Source organism: Oryctolagus cuniculus, chromosome X (assembly GCF_051225735.1).
Source record: "Oryctolagus cuniculus isolate XC-2025 breed Fujian yellow rabbit chromosome X, ASM5122573v1, whole genome shotgun sequence".
NCBI classification, from domain to species: domain Eukaryota; kingdom Metazoa; phylum Chordata; class Mammalia; order Lagomorpha; family Leporidae; genus Oryctolagus; species Oryctolagus cuniculus.
Genome location: NC_142888.1, coordinates 83,687,943 through 83,713,708, shown reverse-complemented (window position 1 = coordinate 83,713,708; position 25,766 = coordinate 83,687,943). Strand labels below are relative to the sequence as shown.

At 42.9% G+C, this 25,766-nt stretch overlaps 1 protein-coding gene across 1 annotated transcript in view; it reads right to left on the bottom strand.

Moving 5' to 3' along the window:
- Positions 1–5,496: 5,496 nt before the first annotated feature.
- Positions 5,497–25,766, bottom strand: part of GUCY2F (guanylate cyclase 2F, retinal) — a 119,477-nt gene continuing 99,207 nt past the window's right edge. The window contains exons 12-18 of the mRNA XM_017349714.4: positions 23,686–23,849; positions 22,032–22,224; positions 18,468–18,642; positions 14,278–14,376; positions 11,191–11,285; positions 5,677–5,765; positions 5,497–5,584 (exon numbers count right to left, since the gene is read on the bottom strand). Coding sequence (XP_017205203.3) covers positions 5,497–5,584; positions 5,677–5,765; positions 11,191–11,285; positions 14,278–14,376; positions 18,468–18,642; positions 22,032–22,224; positions 23,686–23,849 — 903 coding nt within the window. The remainder of the gene's footprint in view (positions 5,585–5,676; positions 5,766–11,190; positions 11,286–14,277; positions 14,377–18,467; positions 18,643–22,031; positions 22,225–23,685; positions 23,850–25,766) is intronic.

Below are 25,766 nucleotides of genomic sequence, written 5' to 3'. Positions count from 1 at the left end.
TATTCACCATAGTATACTTTTAATCATTATTTTAGACTGGATTGCTTCTATTTACAAGAAAAAAGCTTATTATACAACAGTATGCCATGTTACACTGGCAGCAGCTTCATATATCTCATGTTTACTGCATCTCTTGATTACATCAAGAGGACATGTCAATTGATTGACCTCCACCATCCAGGCTTGTGTAAGTACACACTCTATGAAGCTCGCACAACAATGATATCACCTAAGGATGCATTTCGCAGAACATATCCCCATTGTTAAGCAACACATGACTGCAATTAAATTAAGCAATGCATGACTGTAATTAAAACACTAAGGCAAATTGAAGAAAACTTAATTTTGGTCCATGCAGAAGGCCTTAATGAAAAAGAATCTAAGAATGGGTTGCGTACTTTTACACAGGGGCTAATGATAAAATCAAAGGAAGATATGACCATGAATCTGACAGACTAGTAGGCTAGACAAGATAGACATGGCTGATGTGCCAAACTAGAGAAACACCAAGGAGGGCAATAAGGGGGTAGGATCAGATACAGAACTAGAGCTCACTCTCAACAGGTCTTGTTTCTCAATAAAAGATTTTGACTGAACAGGCCTTGTTTCATAGGCCCAACTCGGGGGCTATAGTTCTGAGGGCTAAACAACTGGACTGTGTCTGGGAGAATCTTGATGCATGAAACTGTGGGTATAGCACCAATCCCCCTCCCTTGTCCCCCGGTGACCCTTCCACATTCATAGTAAAAGACAGTGCTACCTCCTCTGGAAGAGCTGAAGGTCTATGTCTTTGAAACCTCCCTTACAGTCTAGACTCTACTCTAGATTTCTTAACAGCTCAGACCTTGTCACAAAGAGAGGATGATGTTTTATGTCTCCTTTTTTTCTGCCGTGTCCAGAATAAGGAATCAGAAACTCAGTCCAGGGAATTTGAAAAGCAGCCCCAGCCTTTTCTTCATCCTCTTGAACAGCTGTGGCACAGAAAATAGACCGCTGGATGCTGGAAGAAGTTAAGTTCTGTTAAAAGTAGTCCAAGGGTTGGGGGCCGGCGCTGTGGTGCAGCAGGTTAACACCCTGGCCTAAAGCGCCGGCATCCCATATGGGCGCTGGTTTGAGACCCGGCTGTTCCACTTCCAATCCAGCTCTCTGCTATGGCCTGGGAAAGCAGTAGAAGATGGTTCAAGTCCTTGGGTCCCTGCATCCACATGGGAGACCTGGAAGAAGCTCTTGGCTCTTGGCTTCAGATAGGCACAGCTCCAGGCATTGCGGCCAATTAGGGAGTGAACCATCGGATGGAAGACCTCTCTCTCTCTCTCTCTCTCTCTCTCTCTCTGTGTGTGTGTGTGTGTGTGTATGTGTGTAACTCTGACTTTCAAATAAATAAATAAAACCTTTAAAAAGAAAAGTAGTCCAAGGGTGCTTTGACTGAGTGTTCAGGGGAAACTGCAAGGAAGAGCTTTTGACTCTAAGCTCAGGTTCAGTGTTGATAATGGAAACTTTAAATATTAGTGAAAAGGGTATCAAATTATACCTTAGGCATTTCTTTCTTTAAAGAAAGTTGTTCCAAAAGAATTAACTTCCTTATTGGCTGATATGTTTGGGTTCAGCCGTTTCAATAAAGAGATTATTTTTATGATGAAAGGGAGTAAAAGCTTGCTTAACAGTTTTAAACACACCCGTGACTTAAGCCTTATTGCTTTGGTCCATGCGACTGTGGCAAGCCATTGCTAATAACCCCTTGAAACTGGAATCTAGAAAACAAAAAGTATAAAGTGAAAACAAATGTTCAAAGGGGTTTATTTTAGGGGCAGAGGTAGGGAATTGAGGGACAATACAAAACTTTCAGGGAATGCTTCAGTTTGTACTATGACTTCTATATCTTTTCCAATAGCTCTTAACATTTATTCCATCATGCTCAGATGATCCTGGAGGCCCAGTGAGAAACCCACCCAGCAAGGACATCTTAGTTATCTTGCCTACATTCTCCTTTCTTAGAAGGGAAAAGAGATCATAGTAGCTTTGGAAAGATTTTGAATGACATGAATTAAGAAAGCAAAGAAGCTTCTTCTTAGCCCTCAGTTATCTAAACACAATTAACAAGACTCCTCTTCTCCCCCTTATTCTCTATGCATTCCAGCCAACTGAGGTCACAGTGGATGGGGATTCAGATGTATGTTTGCTGGAAAGGTTCCCCCCTCCACCCCACCCCCGGCACTAATCTCACAGTATATGAGTTATAAATTATGCTCATTAAATACTTTCTAGAGATTCAAACAAAATGAAAAAGAAAACAGAGTGTCTCCTACTTTTCTGTGAAAATAGACCTTCTTATCTCAGTCCAAGTTGAACTTGCTATTTTGGAATGACTAAACTTGGAGGTGGTTCTCTGCTGTTCCTTAGGGTTCACATCCATTGCAGTTTACATTCAAATGGTCTCTTTGGTGAAAGCTAGGTAATGAGCAATGCTTATAAAAGCTACTTTCCAGGAGTTCCCTTATGCTGGAATTAGGCTTGAATAGTCCTGGAGGTCGGTCATCCCAGATGTATAGTCATTCATTAATTTCTTGCCCAGGCAGAGCAATTTGCTGAACTGCAGAGAGCTTTTCCATTGCTTCACCAAGAGAATAGTCAAGTCCTGGAGCCCTTTGCTCCTGGGTGGGAGAAAGAGAAACCAGTCAGCACACCTTCTCCATCTAGGCCTGCCGCAAGATTTCATTATGAATTAATTCAAATATCCCCACCAGCACTCTACTCTGTGAACAGCTTGAAAATGGTTAAACTATCCTGGATTGTTGAACAAATAAGCGTTATTGCATTTGTCAGGTTTACATAATTAGATGTTGTTACTTACAAGGGTTTTTACAAATTGAACAAAAAAGGGTGCATATGGTCCTTAAGTTACCAACGTGGTTTGGCCTAAACATTTGTAAGTTGATGATTTGGAACTCAGAACGCCTTCCTCCACAGAAATTGTGCTCTACATGTGTTGGTCAGGTTTCTAGGCAGTCCACAGAGGCTGATTTAACCCACATGGAGAAGACTTAGGGTACCACTCTGGAGGGATACTGGCATCATGAATAGAAGGAAAAGTGTGCTTTATTCCCAGTCTTTGAGTCTAAGAACTCCAAGCAGTCATTAAAGGAGGTGGAATCTTAACTGACTGTTCTACCTTCATGCTTGCTTCCACAGTTCTCCCCTCCACCAAGGCTCTACTGTTCCTGTGCTTTCTCAGGCCCACTGCTGTGACCCTCTAGTCTTCAAAGCTGTCAACTTCCTCATTTCTCCTTGTCCCAATCAAAGTGAAACCGCCAAATCCTCCTGAACAACTAGCTCAGTTCACTCTCATTGTGAGATCGTTGATTAACAGCTCCTTGCCCTCCAAAAAAGCACACCTATGAGGCAAAGAGGTAGCTTCTCAATCCCACATTACACCCAGTTGGCAAAGGATTGGAGACAATGACCAGAAAGAGTGAAAACCAAGTTTGAGAACACAAGATTGATGGAACAGAATAGAAACACCAGAAACCAATCCAAACATCTACAGCCAACTTATATTTGATTAAGGATCCAAAACCAATCCCTGGAGTAAGGACAGTCTATTCAATAAATGGTGCTGGGAAAATCGGATTTCCACGTGCAGAAGCATGAAGCAAGACCCCTACCTTTCACCTTACACAAAAATCCACTCAACATGGATTAAAAAAAGAAGAAAAAAGAACACAAGATAGAGACCACTACAAAGCCCTGCCTGAGATATGGCTCCTGTAATCAGTTCACCCAAACTGTGCCCCCTCTCACAGCATCTTTTGTTCATCTCTCACTAAGCCCACAGGTCTCTATAAGGATTTCAAATTTTCCTCCAACAGCTCCCATGATGGTGGAGGCAGGTCAGAGGCACTCATAGACATCGCCGGTCTTCTTCAATTTGAGCCTATCTCAGTTAAGTGCTGAGCTGTAAATTCACAGAAAATTGGAAACATTCTGGAATAGGTGGTATTGCTGCATGACATCAACATAGGATGTTTAGTGAAAGAAAGATGAGTTATCTGGGAGCTCTTGAATTTAGGCCAATATTTTGAAGTTTGTCAAATGTGCTCTAATGTGCATAAGCCACCCAGGCCACTGTAGTCAATTAACATACTGACTAAAACACAAGTGCTCATGAGACCAGGATCAGAGCTTGAATCCCTTCTTGGGTTTCAATCTGTTCTACAAACCCACAGCCCGCAGAAGCTGACTATCTATCAAGGGGGTTCATATGAATGAGTTTATAAGTAGCATGAGTGACATCCAAATGAATTCTGGGAAATCACCATCAAGTCCACAGCCAATGATGGTGAATCAGCTGCAGTAACTTCTGCTGCAAACTCCAACATATTCTTAGAAATTGATGGGTTTTTGTAGAGTGCTTCCAAAGACCATATCACCCTGTCAAAGAGAAAATCCTTCAAGAGCTTCCAAACACTTTCTTGCAGAGACAGACAGAGGCAGTGACAGAGACAGAGAGACTACGTGTCTGTGTCTGTCTAAGAATGTCCCTGTGTTTCTGGCAATTGGATGACTATATGTCCCAGCTGCATATCTGCTTGTGTCAGTCAGTAGAAAACAATGAAGCCAGGGGTTGGTGCAAAATATTGTCAAGTTAATGCATGTTCAGTTCATCTGAAACATAAATGTACAGGGTATCTGTGATCGTCACAGAAATGAAAGATGCACCAGGGTTTTCTTAGGAAAGAAATAGGCACAGAGAGTTGACAAAGTTAGCATAGGTTAGTGGGAGATAGGAATCATGCAAAATTTCCATGAGAGAGAGAATAAGAAAGCAAGATAAGGTAGAGACACTGAGAGGAGTCCAAGAAAGCAATAGATTCCTCAGAGAGCAATACATGGGGGGCATTCTTGATCATTAGGTTGTCGCTGCTCTTGTATGGGAGAAGGAACAGAGAAAATTGTCCTGGATCCTAGCCAGAAAGTCGAGCAGTACCCAGTCTTATTTTGTCAATGCCAACTTTAAAGGGATCAGGTAGTGCCTCCAGAGGAAAGGACAAAAGCATCACCCCTCAAAATTGTATTGCCAATAGATCCCAGGAAAAGGAGGTAGCCACAATATTGCTGTGTTGCCTAGTTACGTATGAGTCACTGAAGACCTGAGGTAGTTTACCATGTGGCCCAGGTGCATGACAATGAGAGAGACAGGTGCACCTGCCTGATAACTGGATAGCAAGGCCAGCTTTGTTAGCATTCAAATGTGTTATCAGTGCAGGAGGCAAGGGTCTCTCTCAGGCCAGGGCAGCCAGCCTCCCTCAGGTGCAGTTCAGCTTCTGCAACACGCCTCCCAACAAGGTTTTTGCCCAACTCAGTGGAACTTGGAAATTCACCAGCTCCATCATATGCTGCCAACAGAGTGTAGGCTGTGAATGGCACACATGCCAAAGGGAGCCCCAGCTTTGAAAATCTGGCAAGTTCCCATGCTCTGTTTTCCTGTTGGCCATTACCTTATGGCTTGTTTTTCACCAACTGCCTTTCTGCCTTTCTTCTTTGGAAGGCTGCGATCTCTGCTGGTTGCAGGCCATGGCCCACTTGCCTGAGGGGCAGGGAAGACATCAAAACAGGTATTAAAGAGATGTGGCACACTGAGGCATTGGGAGACTCAGATTAACTGTGAACTCAACTTACCCATCTTTGCCTACTGGTGGGGGCTTGGGAAGGGGCTTGTTGAAGCCTTTTTTTCCAACCAGCCAAAAGGTTTCCTCTGTGCCTTTGCCCTATTATAGAAAATTTGGGAAATCTTAATGATGCTATAACTAATTTTCTTAAAGAAGTCCTTCTGTTCAATAGGGTACAAGCATTCAGTTTGGCTCTCTTTTTTAAGATTTATTTATTTATTTGAAAGTCAGAGTTACACAGAGAGAGAAGGGGAGAGAGAGAGAGAGAGAGAGAAGAGAGAGAGAGATCTTCCATCTGCTGGTTCACTCTCCAATTGGCTGCAACAGCTGGAGCTACAATGATCTGAAGCCAGGAGCCAGGAGTTTCTTCCAGGTCTCCCACATGAGTGCAGGGGCCCAAGGACTTGGGCCATCTTCTACTGCTTTCCCAGGCCCATAGCAGAGAGCTGGGTCGGAAGTGGAGCAGTCAGGACTCGAACCAGCGCCCATATGGGATGACGGCACTGCAGGTGGCGGCCTTACCTGCTACGCCCCAGCCCGGGCCCCTACAGGACTTCTTTATCACAGGTTACCTGAGCCTCAGGAAAGTTCCACAGGCTACAAGAGCAAACAGATGAAAAGGGTAAACCATATCAAGCTGTCATCCAGACGCTTTATCTATAGCTCCCTCTTTGGGAATGTGTGGATGTTTGGCTTCATAGCAACCAAGCATCTGGATTCTCAATTGAGGATTTGTTTGTCATTTTTACCCTGGTTCCTCGGCATTAGGCAAGCCATTGTGTGTTCTATCTGGAGTATATACATAGAGATTCTGACTCCTCCACTCTCCGCATCCAATGTTCTTTCAAAACCCCCCAAAAGAATGGAAATGGAAAACAGGCTGCAAGACTTTGTTTTGAAGCTCAGGGATTCCTGGATGCTTTGAAAGGTCCATATTTCTGCTGTATAAATTCTTTTATCCTACTAAGGGATTCTTACCGGTAGGGTGAGACTCCAAGGAAGCCCCCCACCTGCATCCCAGTTATTTGCTTATCAAGAACCATGTCTCTAATAATATAAGGGGAGTGTAAATTCAAACTGGTCACCCCAGAGCCTGAGTGATGACCTCACAGGAGCCAAATTTTCTGCCTTTTTTCTGTCCTCCCTTCGTTCTAGTATACCTCCCAGTGTGTTTTTCTCCTTTCAATTCTCTTTGGACTCTCTTCTCATTTCCTCCAATCCATAAGGAAAAAAAAATGTGTTTACTCAGGCTGAGAAAAGTAACAGGATGTGTTTACAATTCATTAATCTGAAAGATGGTCTCACTCTCAGCAGCTCTCATTTGGAACAGGTCTAAATTGTTTAACTTGGAGACTCCAGTCAGGGTTCCCACTTTAAATATCAAATCCACTGCTTTCTATTTTACAACACATCCATTCATCCCTCAATAGTAATGATAACAATAATTAGCACATTTAATTGGAGAATCTCAAGGCATTTTGCAAATATGCAATTAAGGGCTGTGAACAAGTCCTCTATGAGATGTGTAGAAAGAAAATACCACCATAGCTCATCTCTGTTAACTAGCAAGAACTTCACTCTAAAGCAATTGCTTGAGGTGAACAAATTGAAAATATATCCCATCAGTCATTTTTGCATTTACCTTACCCTTCCTGTTCCAGGACTGGGAATACAGAGACAGCTCTGTCTTTAAGGAGTTCACAGTATAGTTAAATAAAAACAACTCTAAGGCCACTTCTTGGATTCTAAACACATTAAGCCAACTCCTCTGCCTCCAAAGCTCACTCTTTCCTTATGATACCTGGTGAAGTGTCTCTGTAGACAGTTGTTCAGTAAATAATCAGACTGCTCCAATAACCAAAACTCTAAACACTTGAGTACTTGGAATACTGAAAGCATCATTCTGGCTAAACTTGGGAGTACATCAAAAAGTTGTTGAAAAGAAATAAAATGATAAGTTTATTTAGGGGGCAAAAAAAAAATTGAAATTCATGCCTACAAAGAATGTTCAAAAAGTTCATGGAAATGCATATTGCAAAAAATGTATGCATGGATTTCAAAAATTTTTACACCATGTTTCATTTTCCATGAATTTTTGAAGTCCCTTTGTACTGTTAGAGTGCAGATTGAAGATATCCCCCCAGCCCCAACCATATAGGACGGTTTGTCTGAAGATCTGTAAGCCATCAGGACAGCTTGCCAATTTTTAAGGCAGTTTTGTGGATGCCAGGATTGTCCAGAGATTTGGGCGGGTCCTGGGACACACTGGGATGTCAAAACTCATGGTTGCAAAAGAGAATGGCAGCATTATGGGGCTCAGAGGAGCTTCCAGATCAGAGTATGCAGGGGAGCTCCAGGGCTCTTTGAGGGTTTGGAGCCCATCCAGAAGAATTCTCAGCATCCTAACTCTCTGTCAACCCTCCCCACTTCCACAGTTCTGCTTTGGGAGGCACAGAGGGGATACATGGATGGCAACAATTAAAATCTTAAGCAAACTCTTTGACTCAATATGAATTCCTAAGCCATCCCAGAGTTCCCCCAAATAGTAGCATGGCACTTTTCAAATACTTTGACATCTCTTGTCTTATTTAATCCTTGCAAAAATCTTGGAAGGTAATTATATTATTAATGTCATTCTGCATGTGAGGACACCAAGGTTCATGGGGATTAAATTATTTGTCAATAAGCAGGCATAGCTGGGACTTGAACCCAAGTATAGGACTCAAAAATTTAAATTATTTTTCTTCCACACCAGGAAGCCTCTCCAACACACTGGAATCAAGGGACAGGTCTGGAGGCCAAAAATGAAATGACTGGGAATTTTAACAATTATGAGATTAATGAGTTTCCAGATAACCACAGGTCAGAGGAGTCCTCTAGGTGGACAAATAAATGGAAGTACAGAGAGGATGAAGCTACTTGTCTAGTGTCACACATTGAATTATTGGTGGGGCAAGAATTACAGACCAAACTTTCTGACCTCCGTGAATCTGTTAATATAACTTTATTATTTCTTAGCTCAATTGCTGGTGTGTGTGTGTGTGTGTGTGTGTGTGTGTGTGTGTTAGGGGTATAAGCAGGGGTGAAAGAGATTGAGGGAAGGAGAATAAATAAAACAGTACCAATAAATAAATAAATAAAGCAGTACCAATGCTTAAGGACCTGCAACCAAATACAATTTAGCCCTAGAAATCAGAGATAAGGCCAGAAAATGTCTGTGTTGGTCATGACAAAAACTGGGTAAGAATAACCATTTGATAAAACTGAGTGTAGGCAACTACAAAATCTCAGCAAGGGGTTCCAAACTTGTCAGGAAAACATTGAAACATGATGTCAAATAATAAAATAATACATCACTAGCCCATCAGGAGACAAATTTTTAAAAAGAAGCAGAATTGGTCAGTTAGACATCGGTAATTTGCTATCTGCACAATACAAAAGAGGGTTGCAGTGGGCAGTGACACAGGAAAGGCCAAGGTTGGGTTAAGCAGAAGATGAGATGTTACTGGCTGCCAAACTTGAGCCCAAGAAAGAGGCTTTAATGGAGGAATATAAAGCATCATCCAGCCAGAAACAAAGGATCTTTCTAGGCATCAACTCTGAACTCCCACATTGCTGGCCATCAAATGTAGCCTGTCGACCCCATGTGTTGAAGCAACTATTGCTTCCAGCATCCCGGAGTGGCTGAAGCATGGGGATATTGAATCACAATTTCTGAAGTGTGCTGCTGATGTGGTCAGAATGAGGATATATAGCATGTCCACAGCAGATTAGGAACTTTCTGTCCACCAGCGCCCCTACTGTGTATCAGGCAATACCTCCCTGGTGAGGAGGTAGAAGGTACAGAGACAATCTCCACTCCTACTTCCTTTCTTATGGTTTTACATGCTTCCCCTCTTCCTGTTTCTCATTGGGCCTCCCTTTCCTTCAGAGCCCCCTTAGTATCTCCTTGTCAGTTTCTCTTCTCAACAAAGCCTGTACCACCCCCAATAACCACAGCCCAGTGTGGCATTAGCCAAAGGCTCTTCCGCAAACTGAGTGCAGCATGTCCTCGAATTCCCTGTGCTGGGGTTTTGGAATTGTGAAGTTGCAAAGGGCCCTTTTGAAGTTTGACTTGCTTTGTATGTGAAACACCCTAAGATGCAAGTGTTCCTGATTTGAATTTGTGGGACAATAAAAATCACGGAGGGTTGGGAGCACATTTTTAATTGTTCAGTTTTGCAAGTGGCACCTCTTTGGTGTTTTGACTTTTAAGCAAATTTTCCGTGGCAAGCAATAGAGGGAAGTGCTTCAGGAAACCAAGCTGCCATGATCCGCCTCCGCTGAGAAATGACGGAATGTATGTATGAAAGCAGCACAGAAGTCCTGGGCATTTGAGTCACTGTCCAAGGAATATCCCCGCCTCTACCAACTCACTGTTCGAGTCCTGTGCAGAGGCGGGAAAGGAGCCTCTGTCCTTTGGAAGAACTCAGTCTACCTGCAAGAAGATATCAAGGATCTATTGTAAGGGGCTAACTAGGAAGAGCCAGAAAAGGAAGTCATCAACTAGAGTCAGGCCTTCCAACATTTAACTTCTAAAATCTAGTTACATATAAATGACCACCATTTAGAGAAGGCATGCCAATACCAGAGCCTAATTGTGCATCACTTAGTGCTCTGCTTCTGCTTTGCTCAAGACTAATCTTGAGAAAATCATCTTCGCACAGCATGGTGTCATGGAAAGGGCACTAAGCAGTAAGTAAGACTTTCTGAATTTTGACCCAATTCTGTTGTTGACTGACTGTGTGACTATTTCTCCTCTCTGGACCCTGGTTCTTCATCTGAAATAAAGAAGTATAATTATCAAGATGCCTGAAGTCTCTTACAACAAGTTCAGCCAATGGTCTTGGGATCACCCAGAAGGAGATGAGAGAATCCAGCAGATATGGCAAAAAAAAAAAAAAAAAAAAGGAAAGCTATTGTAATCCTGAACACCAGTTCAACTGATAGCCTAACAGACAGGAAAGGTGCTACAGAATGTTTGCCTTCATATAAACTGACTTTTTTCATCCTGGTCCTTGGGGAAAGACATTAAGCATGTCTGGGGTTAGTGTAACATTTTAAAGAGTGGGCACTGAGCAGGCAAACTGAAAATTCAAACTCACCAACATGGTGGCTTATTGACCAGCATTAACTACCAAAGCATAAGTAAAATGGCAATTATAAAATATAAAGAATAGTGTATCTCATTGGAAATCAAATGCTAGTCAGTTCTCTAATAAGAGAAAGGCACAAGTCACAGTCTGAGAAATGCAGAAGGAAGTTCAACTACCTTCCCCTCCTCCCTCAGAAGCCATGTGCTGAAGGGAAGACAATTGAGGAAAAATGGGACACTCTTTTGAGAACCCCAAACAAGGTTGGGGATTCTGTATAAATTATAGCTCTGAGTCTCAGACACCCAGGTAAACTCTGTCATCAGACCATGACCTCTCCAGAAGCAGGCGTGTCTAAGCGGTTTGGTTCAAAAGACAAAAGAACATTATACCTTGAGCTCTGTCCTTCCTCGAAGTTCCACTTCATAGCCCTCACTCAGAGTTCGAAGAATTGTAACAGTGCTGAGACTGACGTGAATGCGATAAGCTGTAAAAGAAGGGAAGACACAACTTTGACTCAACTTTCATTGGTCAAATGAATTAGAAATGATGAATACAATAAAGTAATTACTTCTAAATGAATTAAACCTTAGGCCAAGTCCTGAGAGAGAGAGCTTTAGTTGGCATTTCACAGGAAGGGGGAGAGTGATGGCCTTCTTCACAGGGCTCAAATAAAGGGTTAGCTGTAGTACCTATAAGCCTCCTACACACTATCTCAGGTGAAAGGCCATGCAATAGAAAGGTGTTCATTTAACTTGAAAGTTGAGATGGAGAAGCCAGCAAGCACCTCTGTGCTCTCAACTGAAACATGACCTCCTCTGCGAGAAGTTTGGCCTTAGCTGCTTCTCTCACAGACTACTGCTCCTAGAGCTGAACTCCTAATCTTTCTATGATCCTACTTAAGAGACAAGAGAGTGTCTTTTCCACATGCATCTTTACAATAATCTCTCAATATTGTTGTACTTAAAACAGAACATCCACGGGAAACATCCCAAAATTTCCACTGCCTCACATTTTAGGGAGACTGAACATTCTTAGTTGTCCTTTGGGTGGGTGCTCTACTGTACATACACATGAAAGTACTGTTTTCCAACCAATGACCCCTACCTGGGTTAAGATCTTTACATGAGGAATTACCACTTGAAAAATAAGTTTAGAACCTAAATGTAATGCTTTGTTGAATAATAATTACTTGTTTACTGAGGGAAGATCCTTGATCTTCCTGAAGACTGTCAGCCTATAAAATGAGACCCTGCTGAGGCTGAATCTTAAATAAAAAGTTCAAAACGTGTTCTCACACACACACACTGGAGAAAAATCATTCTTTTAGAAGCTGACAACAGTCTGAGTAGAAAGACACAGCTGAAAAGAAAAGCAAGAAATTTCTGCAATGTGTCCTCACAATGAGTTTCCTTCCCTTGACAGCTCAGTGCTCTTGTCTGTGTCTTCCTCACTAACTCAGGATCACCCAAAGTTTCTGCTCAAATACGGTTTTCCTGTTCCTAAAACTCACACGTATGGTTATAGTATCCTTAGCTAACCCTATGTGTTCCATCCCTCTGGGGTCTGGTTTTCAGGGAGCCCTTCATTAGAGTACTCCTGGTGATGGAGATCACAGAGTACAAAAGAGAAATAGGCGATTCCAACCACCATTCAGCACTGTGGTTGAGGAGGACCACTCCAGGGCTGTATCCCTAGTTGCTTCCATTCCAGAATATCAGCTGATTCACCTGGGCTCAAAGGACATAGCAGTGAACTTTATTTTATTAACAGACCTGTCCTGGTCTCATAGCCAACATGAGGTTAGATGCTTCCTCTTTACAGATCTTCAATCAGTTGTGGCAGTTAATGTCATAATTGGATCAGAGTAATTAGTTTGTAGAAAAGCACACTAACCAGTTCCTTTATTGAAAAGATCCTGTGTATATGCTTCTTTGCATCTCTCACAATACCTTTCTTGCACAGTCGGTACTTAATAAACACCTGCTGTGAGTGACTCACTCCATTTTCTTCCTCCTACCTGATCAGTGGACAAGGTGCTGCCTAAATCTCCAAATGCAATTTTTGCTCTCAACTGTGTTTCCAATGTGAAATATGTAGTGTTTTCCCTGGTACAGACCAGAATATGACTTCAGCTTTCTACAAGCTTACATCAGTCTAGAGTACTGTGCCAAATCTGCATTGTGTTTCCATGATCAATTTCACTTCAGCTCAGGTCGCACTTCTAGAGCAAAGTCATATGCAAAGTCATATTCACACAGAGTTCCTGGACGACTCCTTCCATAGCCTTTGCCATATCTGTGGAGTTTGAAGACTTTCCCAGATGTCAGAAAATTTATTCTGACAACAGCTTCTGAGTTCCGTGCTACCTCCTTAATCATGGCTGAACAGGCTAGATTGACTAAGACTAGACCCATTGTGTAAGCCTGTTTCTGCCCATGAGTGATGGAGAGTGGGGTCAGACAGGGCACCACCCACTGTGATATAGGCCACCATATCATCAGGGACTACTTTGAGTATGTTGCCATAAGTTTGAGTAAGTTTGCCAAGAACTTGTATTGTCTAGCAGCTGCCAGAACTGGGGCTAAGACTTAAGTAGTTTCTTCTTACTTAAAAAAATCCTTGAGAACAATATATAGAATTTAATGTTATTCTCTATGATCTTTCTATAACAGCATGACAAAAAGTGTTTTTTGTTCAACTGTACTATAGGCAGAAGAGAAACTATGATTCTGACATAGCCTCAGTAATGGCAGTAAATATGCAAGAAAGGGTTGAGCCAGCATCTTGCCAGCAACAAACAAATGGCATGATGTTTTATAGTGTTTCCTTCTCAAATGGGAGGGGAAAAATGGAATCTTTGGTACCATGTCTGTTCTAAAAAAAGCTAAGAGTTTTATATACAGGCAAGTTGGAATTAATTATTTCAGAATTCCAAGCTCCTTAGAATGGAGGACTATTGCTAGTTAAATTCTGGAAGGTTATTTGATAAAACCAGAACTCATGGGGTCCTAACTAGTTCAAAATGAGGACTACAGTGGCAAACAGCAGCTAGTTGGGAAGCAGTTGTCATGAGTATGTCTCCACAAACTAGTCAGAAACCTGAAAATGTCAGTTTCTTATCTACTTCCTTTCTCAACATGAATCGCCAACACCCACCATGCTAGTCATTTTTTTTCCTTTATCCAAAAGATTTTTTAAGTTGTTCTGATTAAATTGACAGGGTGCTTCAGTGTCACTTAGCTACAGCTTCCTTTCTATAACATGAAAGGTACATGTTCAGTCCAACATCACCCCCTACTGGTTTACCATTAAAGGCCAGGAGAAAGTGTGGTAAGTCTTAATCTTCTCAAATTATCTTTTGTTTTTCTTTAAAATATATAAATATCAAGGACCCTGCTCCCTTCCCCATCTTAAGAACAAAGCACTTTCCCCAGAGTAGGACAGTACTAGCCATCCATTCCTCTCTAGGTACTCACGTAACCCTGTTGATTCCATCCGAGAAGCTGTGTTCACAGTGTCTCCAAACAAACAGTATCTGGGCATGGTAAGGCCCACCACTCCAGCGACAACTGGCCCTACAGGGTAGCAGAGGGTTTGAATTACACTTAGCAGATATGCACCCAATGCTAATAGAAGAGCACTTCAAAGGGAAGGAATGTAGCTTTGCCAAAGAATAAGAGTTATCATCAAATAGCTCTGGGAATCTGAATGGAGATTCATAACAAGTAATGAACTCTTTGCCTTACACAAAACCAAGTTTACATGATACAGACATGACTACCTTTCTGATTTATACCTTTGTTCCAAGTAACAGTTACATCCAAAATGCTTATATCTGTCAACAGGGACCAAGAAGCCTCAAACCCAAAGCAGAAAAGCCTAGACAGAGACTTGAGATTCATGTTTGGTGCAAGGAAAAAGATGACTCCTTTTTGTGCCTTAGGGTTGGGAGGAAAGACCTCATAAGTTTGTCTCCCAAACTGTGGATATTAAGAGCAATTTTAAAAAATCAACAATCATACTGAAAAATCTGTTCAAGTGTATCTAGAAAATTCCCAGCCTTTGTCTTTTTGGTCTCTGCTATCTCTATTCTTTAAAATTTTTCAGAAGTATCCTTTTTACAGTTCCTTACATTAAATAACATAATAAACTTCTTTGCTTCAAAAATGTATCTATTATTACAGTAAAATAAATAATAAATGAAAAAATTACATTTCTCATTTTAATTCACTTCTGGCTCATTAAGAAGTATTCAGTGAACACAGAGCTAGGCTCCAAGGGGAACAAAAGAAATGTAACACATAGTTTCAGTTCTCCAGAATTTTATAGCCTGATTGAAGAGATTGCTAATGGGAAACAATTAAGCAACAACCCAAGAAAATGCCAGATAAACAGTACATATAATAGTTTAGAAAATAGGGGGAGGTACTTATTAAGACCTGATTCAGTCAAGAAGGAACCAATGAAGAAAGTAAGATTTGATTTGGGTCTTGATGGGTAGGCAGAATTTCAATAGGTGAAAAGAGACACAAGTCAAAGGGCTGTGGTTGGGACTAAGAATGGGAGCTTAGGAAACTCTTAGAAAAAACAGTCCATCTAGTTCAGTAGCTGAGGAGAAACTGGAAATAAGGTTGGATTAAGTGGGTAGTAAGTACATGACGGAGGATCCCAAACCATCAGAGAATTTGGAGCAGGGAAGTTACACATTGAGAATCAGCTTCCCTTTTGCCCCTCTCCTCAGATCAGTGTGCAGAATGCATTGAAAGAGCTAAAGGTAAAACTTAGGAAATTTGTTATATGGCTGTTATAGCGATCACAAGGCACTGGGAAGGAGATGATGGGAAGTGGGTGGCCAAAAAAGGGGTGATAAAGGACGTTATGAAAGGAGAACCAACAGTCTTGTTGCCTGCCTGATTGCTGACCATAAAAAACGTGTCAAAAGCTTATGAGCTGGCCGGCGCCGCGGCTCACTAGGCTAATCCTCCACCTTGCGGCGCTGGCACACCAGGTTCTAGTCCCCGTCGGGGCGCTGGATTCTGTCCTGGTTGCCCCTCTTCCAGGCCAGCTCTCTTCTGTGGCCTGGGAGTGCAGTGGAGGATGGCCCAGGTCCTTGGGCCCTGCACCCCATGGGAGACCAGGAGAAGCACCTGGCTCCTGCCATTGGATCAGCGCGGTCACCGGCCGCAGCGCGCCAGCCGTGGTGGCCATTGGAGGGTGAACGAACGGCAAGGGGAAGACCTTTCTGTCTGTCTCTCTCTCACTGTCCACTCTGCCTGTAAAAAAAAAAAAGCTTATGAGTTTTTGCTGCTTTATGAAAAAAGATTACTTAAAATTTTAAGTATGGTAAATTTAAAATAAATGGTGAATCATCCAAGCAGAGGAGTACCGAAGGGAATTGAAGATGTGAAACTGGAGCACAAATGAGACAGTCACTCATTTTTAAAAGAAAAATCTTGAACACCTATGCGCTATGTGCTAAGCACTTAAGGTACAAACATGAACAAGATATGGTTTTTGCTGGCAACAAACTTGAAATCTAAAGGCTAAGGGGAGGCTAATCAGAAAAACACAGATTATGCTGATGACCATGACAAGGATGGATGGAAAGAGGCAAGAATGGAAGCAAGAAGATGCTACTACAGTGATTGGGCAAGAGATTCTTGTGACCTAGACTAGCATGGATGAGACAAGACACACTTAACAAATATTGAAAGCATAATGTCCAAGGGTTTAGTTATTGGTTGAATGTTGAAGGTGAATGTGAAGGAGGAGTCAAAGAGAATGACTCTCAAGACCAACTGATTTCTCTCAAGACCAACTAGAGTATCTGAGTCAATGACAAATACCACCAACTGAAATACACTATAAATATTAGTAAAGGCTGGCGCTGCAGCTCACTAGGCTAATCCTCCACCTGCGGCGCCGGCACACCGGGTTCTAGTCCCAGTTGGGGCACCGGATTCTGTCCCGGCTGCTCCTCTTCCAGTCCAGCTCTCTGCTGTGGGCCACAGCAGTGAAGGATGGCCCAGGTCCTTGGGCCCGGCACCCGCATGGGAGACCAGGAGGAAGCACCTGGCTCCTGGCTTCGGATCAGTGCAGCGCGCCGGCCGTAGCAGCCACTTGGGGGGTGAACCAACGGCAAAGGAAGACCTTTCTCTCTGTCTCTCTCTCTCACTGTCTAACTCTGCCTGTCAAAAAAATGAAAAAAAAATCAGTAAAGACGGAAGTTTGTATGGGAAGAAAATAATTCTCCTTTAGATGTGTTGAGCCTGATGTACCTGTGAAAACATTCCTGTGGAAATATCAGCAACAAATTAGGTATATATTGCTGAAGCTCAAGGGATAAGACTGCTGAACCTGGGTGGGGGGGGCTTATTAGCATATGTGTGTAGTTAAACCACAGACAAGAGTTATATCATGTAGGAGAGCATGGAGCAGGAGAAAAGCAGTGAGTCAGGACATAACCCTGGGAAATATTACTATCTAAGAGACAGATAAAAACAAGAGAAATTATTGGTGGTAGAAAAATGAAAGCCAGATTGGAGTGGATTGAAAAACAAATTTAAGGTGAGGACATGCAGAGAGCAAGAGATCACCACGCTGAGAGCTTTGCAGGAAATGTTAGAGAACAGGAAGAGCTAAGAGAACCAGTAAATGAAGTGGAGAAGCAGCATTCAAATAGGAGTGAAGAGTTGATCATGAAGACCAAAGGGAGGAAAGCTTTAGGGAAAATTTTTATAAATGCCAAATGTGGCTCAGAGGTAAGGGCAGACAAGGACTGGGGAAAGTGGTGAGGACCAAAATCAGATTGCAAAGGGGCTAAGAAGGAAATAGATAATGAAGAAATGACCCAGTGAATGTCATTCATTCTTTTAAGGATGGGAGAAGGAGCCTAGAAGAGCAGAATAAAGAGAAAGAAGTAGTTGGGAAGGAGGCAATGAACAAAGATATCTTGAAGCTATTCGAGCAAAATGGGACAAGAATATGAGAAAACTACTTCAGGGGTTGGGATTTTAATTGATTAAATGAATAACATAACACCTGTTGATCTTGCAGCATGGATGAACATGGAAATGTTGGCCATAACCAGGAGTGTAGACTGAAAGGGTTTGGTACTTACAACAAGGGCTGTTGCCCACTGTGGTAGTGCAGGTGCTGGGAAGAGAAGCAAACTTAGGTAGGCATAAAAGAACTCTGTAGCTTTGGACAACTGGGTAACCCAGCTACCAAGAATCAGGGGAGGGACTGGCTCTGTGGCATAGTGGGTAAAGCTGCCATCTCCAGCGCCCACATCCTATATGGGTGCTGGTTCCAATCCTGGCTGCTTCACTTCTGATCCAGCTCTCTGCCATGGCCTGGGAAAGCAGTAGAAGATGGCCCAGGACCTTGGGCCCTTGCACTTGTTTGGGAGACCCAGAAGAAGCTCCTGGGTCCTGGCTTTGGATGGGCATAGTTCCGGCCATTGTGGCCAATTGGGGAGTGAACCAGCGGATTGAAGACCTCTCTCTCTTTCTCTCTCTCTCTGCCCCTCCTTCTCTCTGTGTGTGACTCTGACTTTTAAATAAAGAAACAAAGAATCAGGGAAGAGCTACCTGTTCTTCTTCCATGTTTAGTCTTCCTTAAGACACATGGGAATATTTTCTCTCACTTTAACTGGTTTTGTTACCTGAGTGCAGGCCCATTCGAATTCGGACTGGCACCTCTGGCATGTGCCGCATCTTGAAAGTGCCCACGGAGCTCAGGATATCTAGGGACATGTTTGCGATCTCAGCCGCATGCCTACTACCATTCCTCTTTGGGAGGCCTGAAGCCACCATGTAGGCATCTCCAATGGTCTCTACCTGGGAATCAGAGGAAACAGAATTAGCAAGCAAATAACTTCTTTGTGTATTTTGTTTCTTTAGGAGTATGACAGAGGCCAGAGTGGGGGACGGTTAGTCTTCTTGGAAAGTAAGGAAGGCAGAGAGGTTGTTCATGATTCAGAGTCTCAGCTTGTACAGCAGAGTCGCTTAAGGAGTTTTATAAAAAAAATACCCATAAGTAGGCCCCAACCAGAGATTCTGAACTAAGTGTTGCTACTTCAGGTGCCACCTGGCTCTGGAGAAATATCAGGCTCCAAGAAATTCCTAGGGGGAGGAAAGGAGAAGATTCCTGGCACTGATTGTCTCTAGGATACTCTGGGGGAGCACCCCAGGAGCAGTTGCCTATGATGCTCATCATCATCACCATCATCATCATCACCATCATCATCATCACCATCATCATCATCACCAAATGGGTATGCCTTGAAACCAGCCTGAGGATTGTGGTTATGATTCAGCTCCGGAGAAAGAAGTTCAGTAGTCAGCAAGCATTTCTCTAGATGATTTTGGGTAATGAGCAGGGAGAGGGAAGGGATTAACAAAGAAGAGTCTGTTCCCTCTGCTTTGCCTTACTAATCAGGTGGCGTTAGCTTTGTAGGCCTATTGGGTATGAGAACTGGGTCTTTTCCCACTGGTCACTTCCTCTTCTCCTAATGCTACCTCCCTGAGGGGCACTAGTACTGCCCCTCCCCCAATTGCTCTGCTGAACACCTAGCAATAAAGCCAAGTCTGTGTTCCTCATCTTCCCTACAGAAGTGTGCTCACTCTTTGAGATGAAAAACAAGTTGAAGTTTTTCAGCTAACTCCAAAAGATAAGCAAGCTAAAGGGGCTTCTATGAAATGTGCCAGTGCTGCTACAAGTTTGGATTCAGTTAAAGTTCATTTTTGCCTGGAGAACTCACTCACAGAATGTAACCATATTTAAGATCATGAAGCTCTGAAGTCATACTGCCTTGGCTAAAATCCCAGATCCACCATTCAGAAACTCTGTAGCCTTAGATAAGTCACTTAATCTGTCTACATTTCACTACCCTCATCTGTAAATAGGCCTGATGACAGTACCTACCTCATAGGGTTTTCTAATGACTGAATAATGCAGTGTATGTCAAGGTACTTAAAAACTGCCTGGTGGATAACACATGTTAAGTACAAGCTGTTATCATTATCATCATCATTAACCACCACTACCACTATCATCATCATCACCAAATGGATATGTCTTAAAAGCAGCCTTAGGACTTAGGGCTATGATAAAGCTCCAGAGAAAGAAGCTTAGATATCAGCAATAGGTCTTTCATCAAGACTTTCCACATAGCCAGTAACTGATGCTTTGCAACTTTGCAACGATTTTGAACTTCAACATGCTTTCTTCCAGGGTCTCCCTAAGCCTGTGTAATTTGTGGGAAGGATCCTTACCCTCAGACAAATGGCTTACCTGAACAGAATAAGAAAGAATTATAATGCAAATGGTATAAGGGAGGGAAAACTCAGTGGCTGGCATTGTCATAGACTGGTGGTTGACCCTTTAACTCTGATAAGTCAGTCCCCCATGAGGCCCTAATGGTGTGAATGGGAATATTAGAAGAGCAAGCAGTATGGGAGATGCTAAGCCTTGGTGTGTAGACTGCTGTGGAGGAATTGTGGGTTGCATCAACCAGCAGAGGGGCACTGGAAGAGAAGGGAAAGTATAGAAAGGGGACTGGTTGAGATGAGGGTGGTGGCAGGAGAACTGAAATTGAAAACAAATCACCACCTTCATAATTCTGCAGTAGTCTTCTCACTTCCATTTCAGGTTATCAACTGCCATGGGAGGTGATTCTAATTTTGCAGGTAAGGAAAATGAAAATAAAAACAAGATTAGTGATTCACTGCTGGTTCAATTTTTATTTCCTTTGCACTGTGCTGTTTTTAATAAATAGGATTGAAAAATTAGATTCCATTTTTGGATTCATATATCCCTGCTCTGTACTGGGAACAGCCCACAAGCTCCCTGCTACAAACAAAATAGTTAATGGCTTTATCTCTAGGACCATCAACAATTGTCTGAACAGAATCAGTTGGATTGATTAAACCAGGGGCTGTGTCACTGCCCACGCTGAATCATCTTTGATTTTAGTTTCAACTGAATTAGCTTTCAGTGATTTGTTTTTCTCTTCAGCCTGCTTGAGTTCAACAAATTAAGACAGGTAGTCTGGGTCCATGGATTTTGTTTTCCCTCCACCGTGGTTTCCATGTGTGTTTCTTGATTAGCTGGCAGCTCCAACTGATTGACAAGTATGATGCCTGTTTCTGAGCCCCGTTTAGGTGGTTTGGCCTAGCCCTGAGGCTCTCTACCTGACCTGAAAGGGCCTGTCTAATCTGTGATAAACACAGGGCCCTGTGTGTGATTTGAGAGCTGGAACATTTCAGAGCACTGTGAAGAATCCAATGAATGGAGCTACTCATTCTCCAGCTCTACCTTGGTTCCGGGGACAGAGTAGCTGTCTAAACTTTGGGATGCCTGGGGCATCTTTCTCCAGCAATAAAACAAGTATCCATGTTACAGACATCATGGAAATATTCTTCCCAGCTATGAGATTTTCAGTCATTTTCTGCCTGGAGACAAGACAACATATAAAAAACAAGAGTGACGGAAGCATGACACCAAAATGAGTGAATGTAGCCATCTGCTCACTACTCTTTTTCTGCAACCTGGGACAAAAAGAGCAGAAATTCATAAGCTGGAAGAGCAGGGGAAGGTGGAAGCTGGGGCTTGCAGCCTCACAATGAATCACTTCCCCAGACCTCAGACCCATAAGTAGGCTTTCAGTTACCCTGTAGCAATCCCAAGGAGCCTCAGGTCTATTAGCACCCTGCTGTAATGCTAAGTTCTCTCCTGTATAAAAATAGTACCTAAAGGAGGAGACCAAATTTTAATAGTATGCCATAGATCTACACAAACTTTACCAAGAAGAAATCTGCAGCAGTCACCATTTATGGGTAAAACAACCAGCACTTCTCCTACAGCACTTTCAAGGCCTAGCATGATATTTCCTATGTTGTTGGTACTCAGCCACTGAAAGGCAATAACTCTCTTGGCCTCAACCTCTTCTTAGTCCCAGTTCTAGAAAACAGCTCAAAAGAAATCTGTCCATTAATCTCTGGCTGGATTGAAAGCTCTTATTTTGTTAAATTGGGAAATTATATGCATTCTAACTAACAGGCCACTGCATTTTCAACAGGACACCAAAGAAAGAGAAGTGCTATTTAAATTTTATTCCTAAATAACAACATTCTATATCTTTGTATCCTTTAATCTTCGAATATACATAGAGGAGCCTCATCTAAAACTTTTACTCAGGAATACACTTCGTTGATAATTAACTTACCTTGTAGACATCATGGCTGCCAATGATTGCATCAAAGAGTGTATACAGGTCATTCAGAAGATCTACCACCTCAATGGGCTCACTCATGGCTGAGATGGTGGTAAAGCCCACAATGTCACTGAAGTACAAGGTGACCAAGTCAAAGCCCTCGGGTTCAACTGTACAGCCCTTCTTGAGGGATTCAGCAACTGATCTAAAAATCAAACACAGTTATTCCTAAGACACAAGTCTCCCTCTGTGTCATACACATCTGCTAGAACACAATTGTGCCAAAACTCACTGCCAAGTTAACAGTGAGGAAGAAAATGCCAGCTAGATGAAAACATGCATTCATTCATTTATTCTACAAATATACATTGAATGCTTACAGTGCACCAAGTACTAGAATACAGTATGGGGGCTGGCGCTGTGGCGCAGTGAGTTAATGCCATGGCCTGAAGTGCCTGCATCTTATATGGGTGTCGGTTCAAGTTCCGGCTGCTCCACTTCCTATACAGCTCTCTGCTATGGCCTAGGAAAGCAGTGGAAGATGGCCCAAGTCCTTGGGCCCCTGCACCCATGTGGGAGACCTGGAAGAAACTTCTGGCCCCTGGCTTCAAATCGGCACAGATCTGGCAGTTGCAGCCAATTGGGAAGTGAAGCAGTGTATGGAAGACCTCTCCCCACTACCTCTCTCTCTCTGCCTCTCCTTCTCTCTCTCTGTAACTCTGACTTTCAAATAAATAAATAAATCTTAAAACAAAAAATGAAGGCCCAGACCAGGACTGTCTGTTTCATACTGTATTCTATTTTTTTAAAGACTTATTTATTTGAAACTCAGAGTTACACAGAGAGAGGAAAGGAAGAGAGAGAGAGAGCGAGCAGGAGAGAGAGGGAGGGAGAGAGGTCTTCCATCTGCTGGTTCACTCCCCAATTGGCAGCAATGGCCAGAGATGTGCCGATCTGAAACCAGGATTCAGGAGCTTATTCTGGGTCTCCCACGTGGGTGCAGGGGCCCAAGGACTTGGGCCATCTTCCATTGCTTTCCTAGGCCATAGCAGAGAGCTATATTGGAAGTGGAATAGCCGGGTCCCGAACCGGTGCCCATATGGGATGCTGGCACTGCAGGCAGCAGCTTTAACCACTACACCACAGTGCCGGACCCTATTTTTTGTTTTTAAGCTCACTATACTTCAACTTCAGCACTCTGGGGGAATGTTCTCAGGCAGTCGCCTTTCTATGAGACTAGTTTCCCCAATTTTCTCCCCAAAGATCATATTAGATACTCTGAAAAAGTTGGAAACTGTGGCAACAAATAAGGTTTTCAACTAAGAAAAATACCTGAAGAAAACAACCTTGCCACTTTTCCTGTAGGAGCTCAAAGGACCGCCTTCTTTTAATTGGTCAACCTCCTGGCAAAGTCATGAAGTGACATATAGAAAAACCGAGGCACCAAAAACTTAAATGATCAGTATGAGCCACAGGTAGTTGAAAATGAGAATGTGTGCTCTGCTCCCTTGGTTTCCAATTCTACTTTGATTTAAAGGTGTGACTCAACCCCACTGGGAGTACAGAGGGTGCAGGACAGGGAAAAGGAGCAGTTAGTTGAGAGGTAATTTTTTTTAACAGAACACACTGTTATAAGGATTCATGCCCCTCAGGTGTTCACACATACGGTGGTAGCATCTGCGTAAGAAGCTTTTCCGTTTTCTGTTTTTCAATTTCCAGCTCTTCAGTCCGCTCTCGGATCAGATCTTCCAAGTTGCTAGAATACTGCTCCAACATCCGAAGCATAGAATCAATGATATTGGTCTTCTTCCCCTTATTGAAAGTTTTAAACTGGAAGTAAAACAGAAAGAGGATCCTAGGAATGCTTACTCTTCAAACTCAGAGATGATGGAGATGGCCCCTTATCACAAATCCTTTCCTCCATAAAGCCAGTGCAGGAGAGATGAACCCAGAAATCAATACGAAAAGTGACCACCCCCCCTCATTGTCACTCTGGCCCATTCACAGTACTCCTTTCCCTTAGAGTAGTTCTTCCTATACATTCTGGTTCTTTCATGTCTGAGCAAAGGTACTCTTGGCAGGCTCCTTCAGTTCTCAGACACTATCACATGAATAATAGCCACTTCAGAGGATTTGGTCTTGAGCCCAGGCCAATTGTGTGTTTGGTAAGCAGAAAGAGGGCAGAAAGTGCTATTTCACCCTTGTACTAAATCCCCTAATTGTCAAATGCTACTGTGGTGCTAGTCTTTGAACAGTGGGAGGTTCCTTGACCTCTTAGAAAGGGCTGAAGATCTTCATGATAAGATCTATCCCCAATTTCTTACCATGGGGTTCAAGAATAATGGTGTACCCTGACACCTGCCCTTCAGGTCATCCAAGGTCATGTAGAAATTCAACTGGTCTTGTCCCATTCTATGCACTGATACTTTAGAGATGGCTACATGTCACAAATTTCAATATCGTACTGGGACCTTGTCAATCTACAGAGATTGGGAGCTTGGCATAGCATTAGAATCATGATTGGTAGCCTCTCCATGCTTGTGTATTAGCATATCGATGGTGTATTCACAACAATAAGACTTGGGGATAGTTTTACTGTGCAAATACCTTGGGCTCTGTCCCAGTGAATCTTCTTATATACCTGGGCTACACATACTCCATTTAGCATCCAATACCCCAAGGCCAAGACTACATGTTTCCTTCTGAACTTGATCCATATCTGTATGTCCACCAGGGGTAACCTCTGTAATCAGTTCAGGTACACATACACACCCCATTGCCTAACTCAAGCAAGTTCACTCTCCTCCATATAAGTTTTATTAATTGCAGGAAGTTGAGAGGCTAACCTTGTCATCAGACAGGTTCAACATCCACTGAAGCATTTTAGGGAGCATCGCTCCAGCAGTCTTGTTTCAAAGTCTCATGATGTGCACTCCCATCTATCATCGGCTTCTCTGATGCCTTCTGAAATAACATCTCTAGCATCAACACAAGGGTGAATGCTTTTGCTTCTGCCTCATGGTAAGATTTTAGAAATTTGACCTTCATGGTCCTTTGCCTTTTCCATACTATTGAACACCTGTTTAAGTGTCCTCAAGAAAGCCAGCCAGGCTAATGGAGGCTTTGTTAGCTGAGGACACGGATGACTTCATAGGTGGGGCCCTGCAGGCTTTCAATTCAACTCTTTCTCTTTTCCGCCTCAGATACCTGCCACTCATAAAGCATCTCAGTGCTGTACTCCAGCCAGGCTCAAAAGCCTCTCCGCCAGGGCTGACACAGCACTCCTAGAGAGCACCCTCAGTGTCAGTATCCTGTAATTTCACTGACGCTCTAATTGGCACGCTCCAACGTAGGGACTGCACACCAGCTTCCTTAGTGGGGCTCATTCTGTCCTTTCTTCCATCTGCCCTTCCAATAACAACTCTAGGGAAAGAATCCACCTCTTCAGAAATTCAGTATCATTAAGGATAAGGGTTATCACTTTTCACATGGCCCACTGCCTCGAATAATACCCTGGGAGCCTTAAGGAATCTCCTACTTTTCTAATCCACATTTGCACCTTCTTCCATCTCCAACAGACTGTCCAAAATGCCATATTTTTCCTAACCTTCCACAAACAGCTCAGTGTCACCTAAAATGTTCCTGGAGTGTCCAAAGCAAACATGGCTCCCCAAGGAGCCCCATCTGTTCCATAATATCCCTCTTCTAACAGTCTCCATGCCAATCCTTCCAAATGCCTGGTGATTC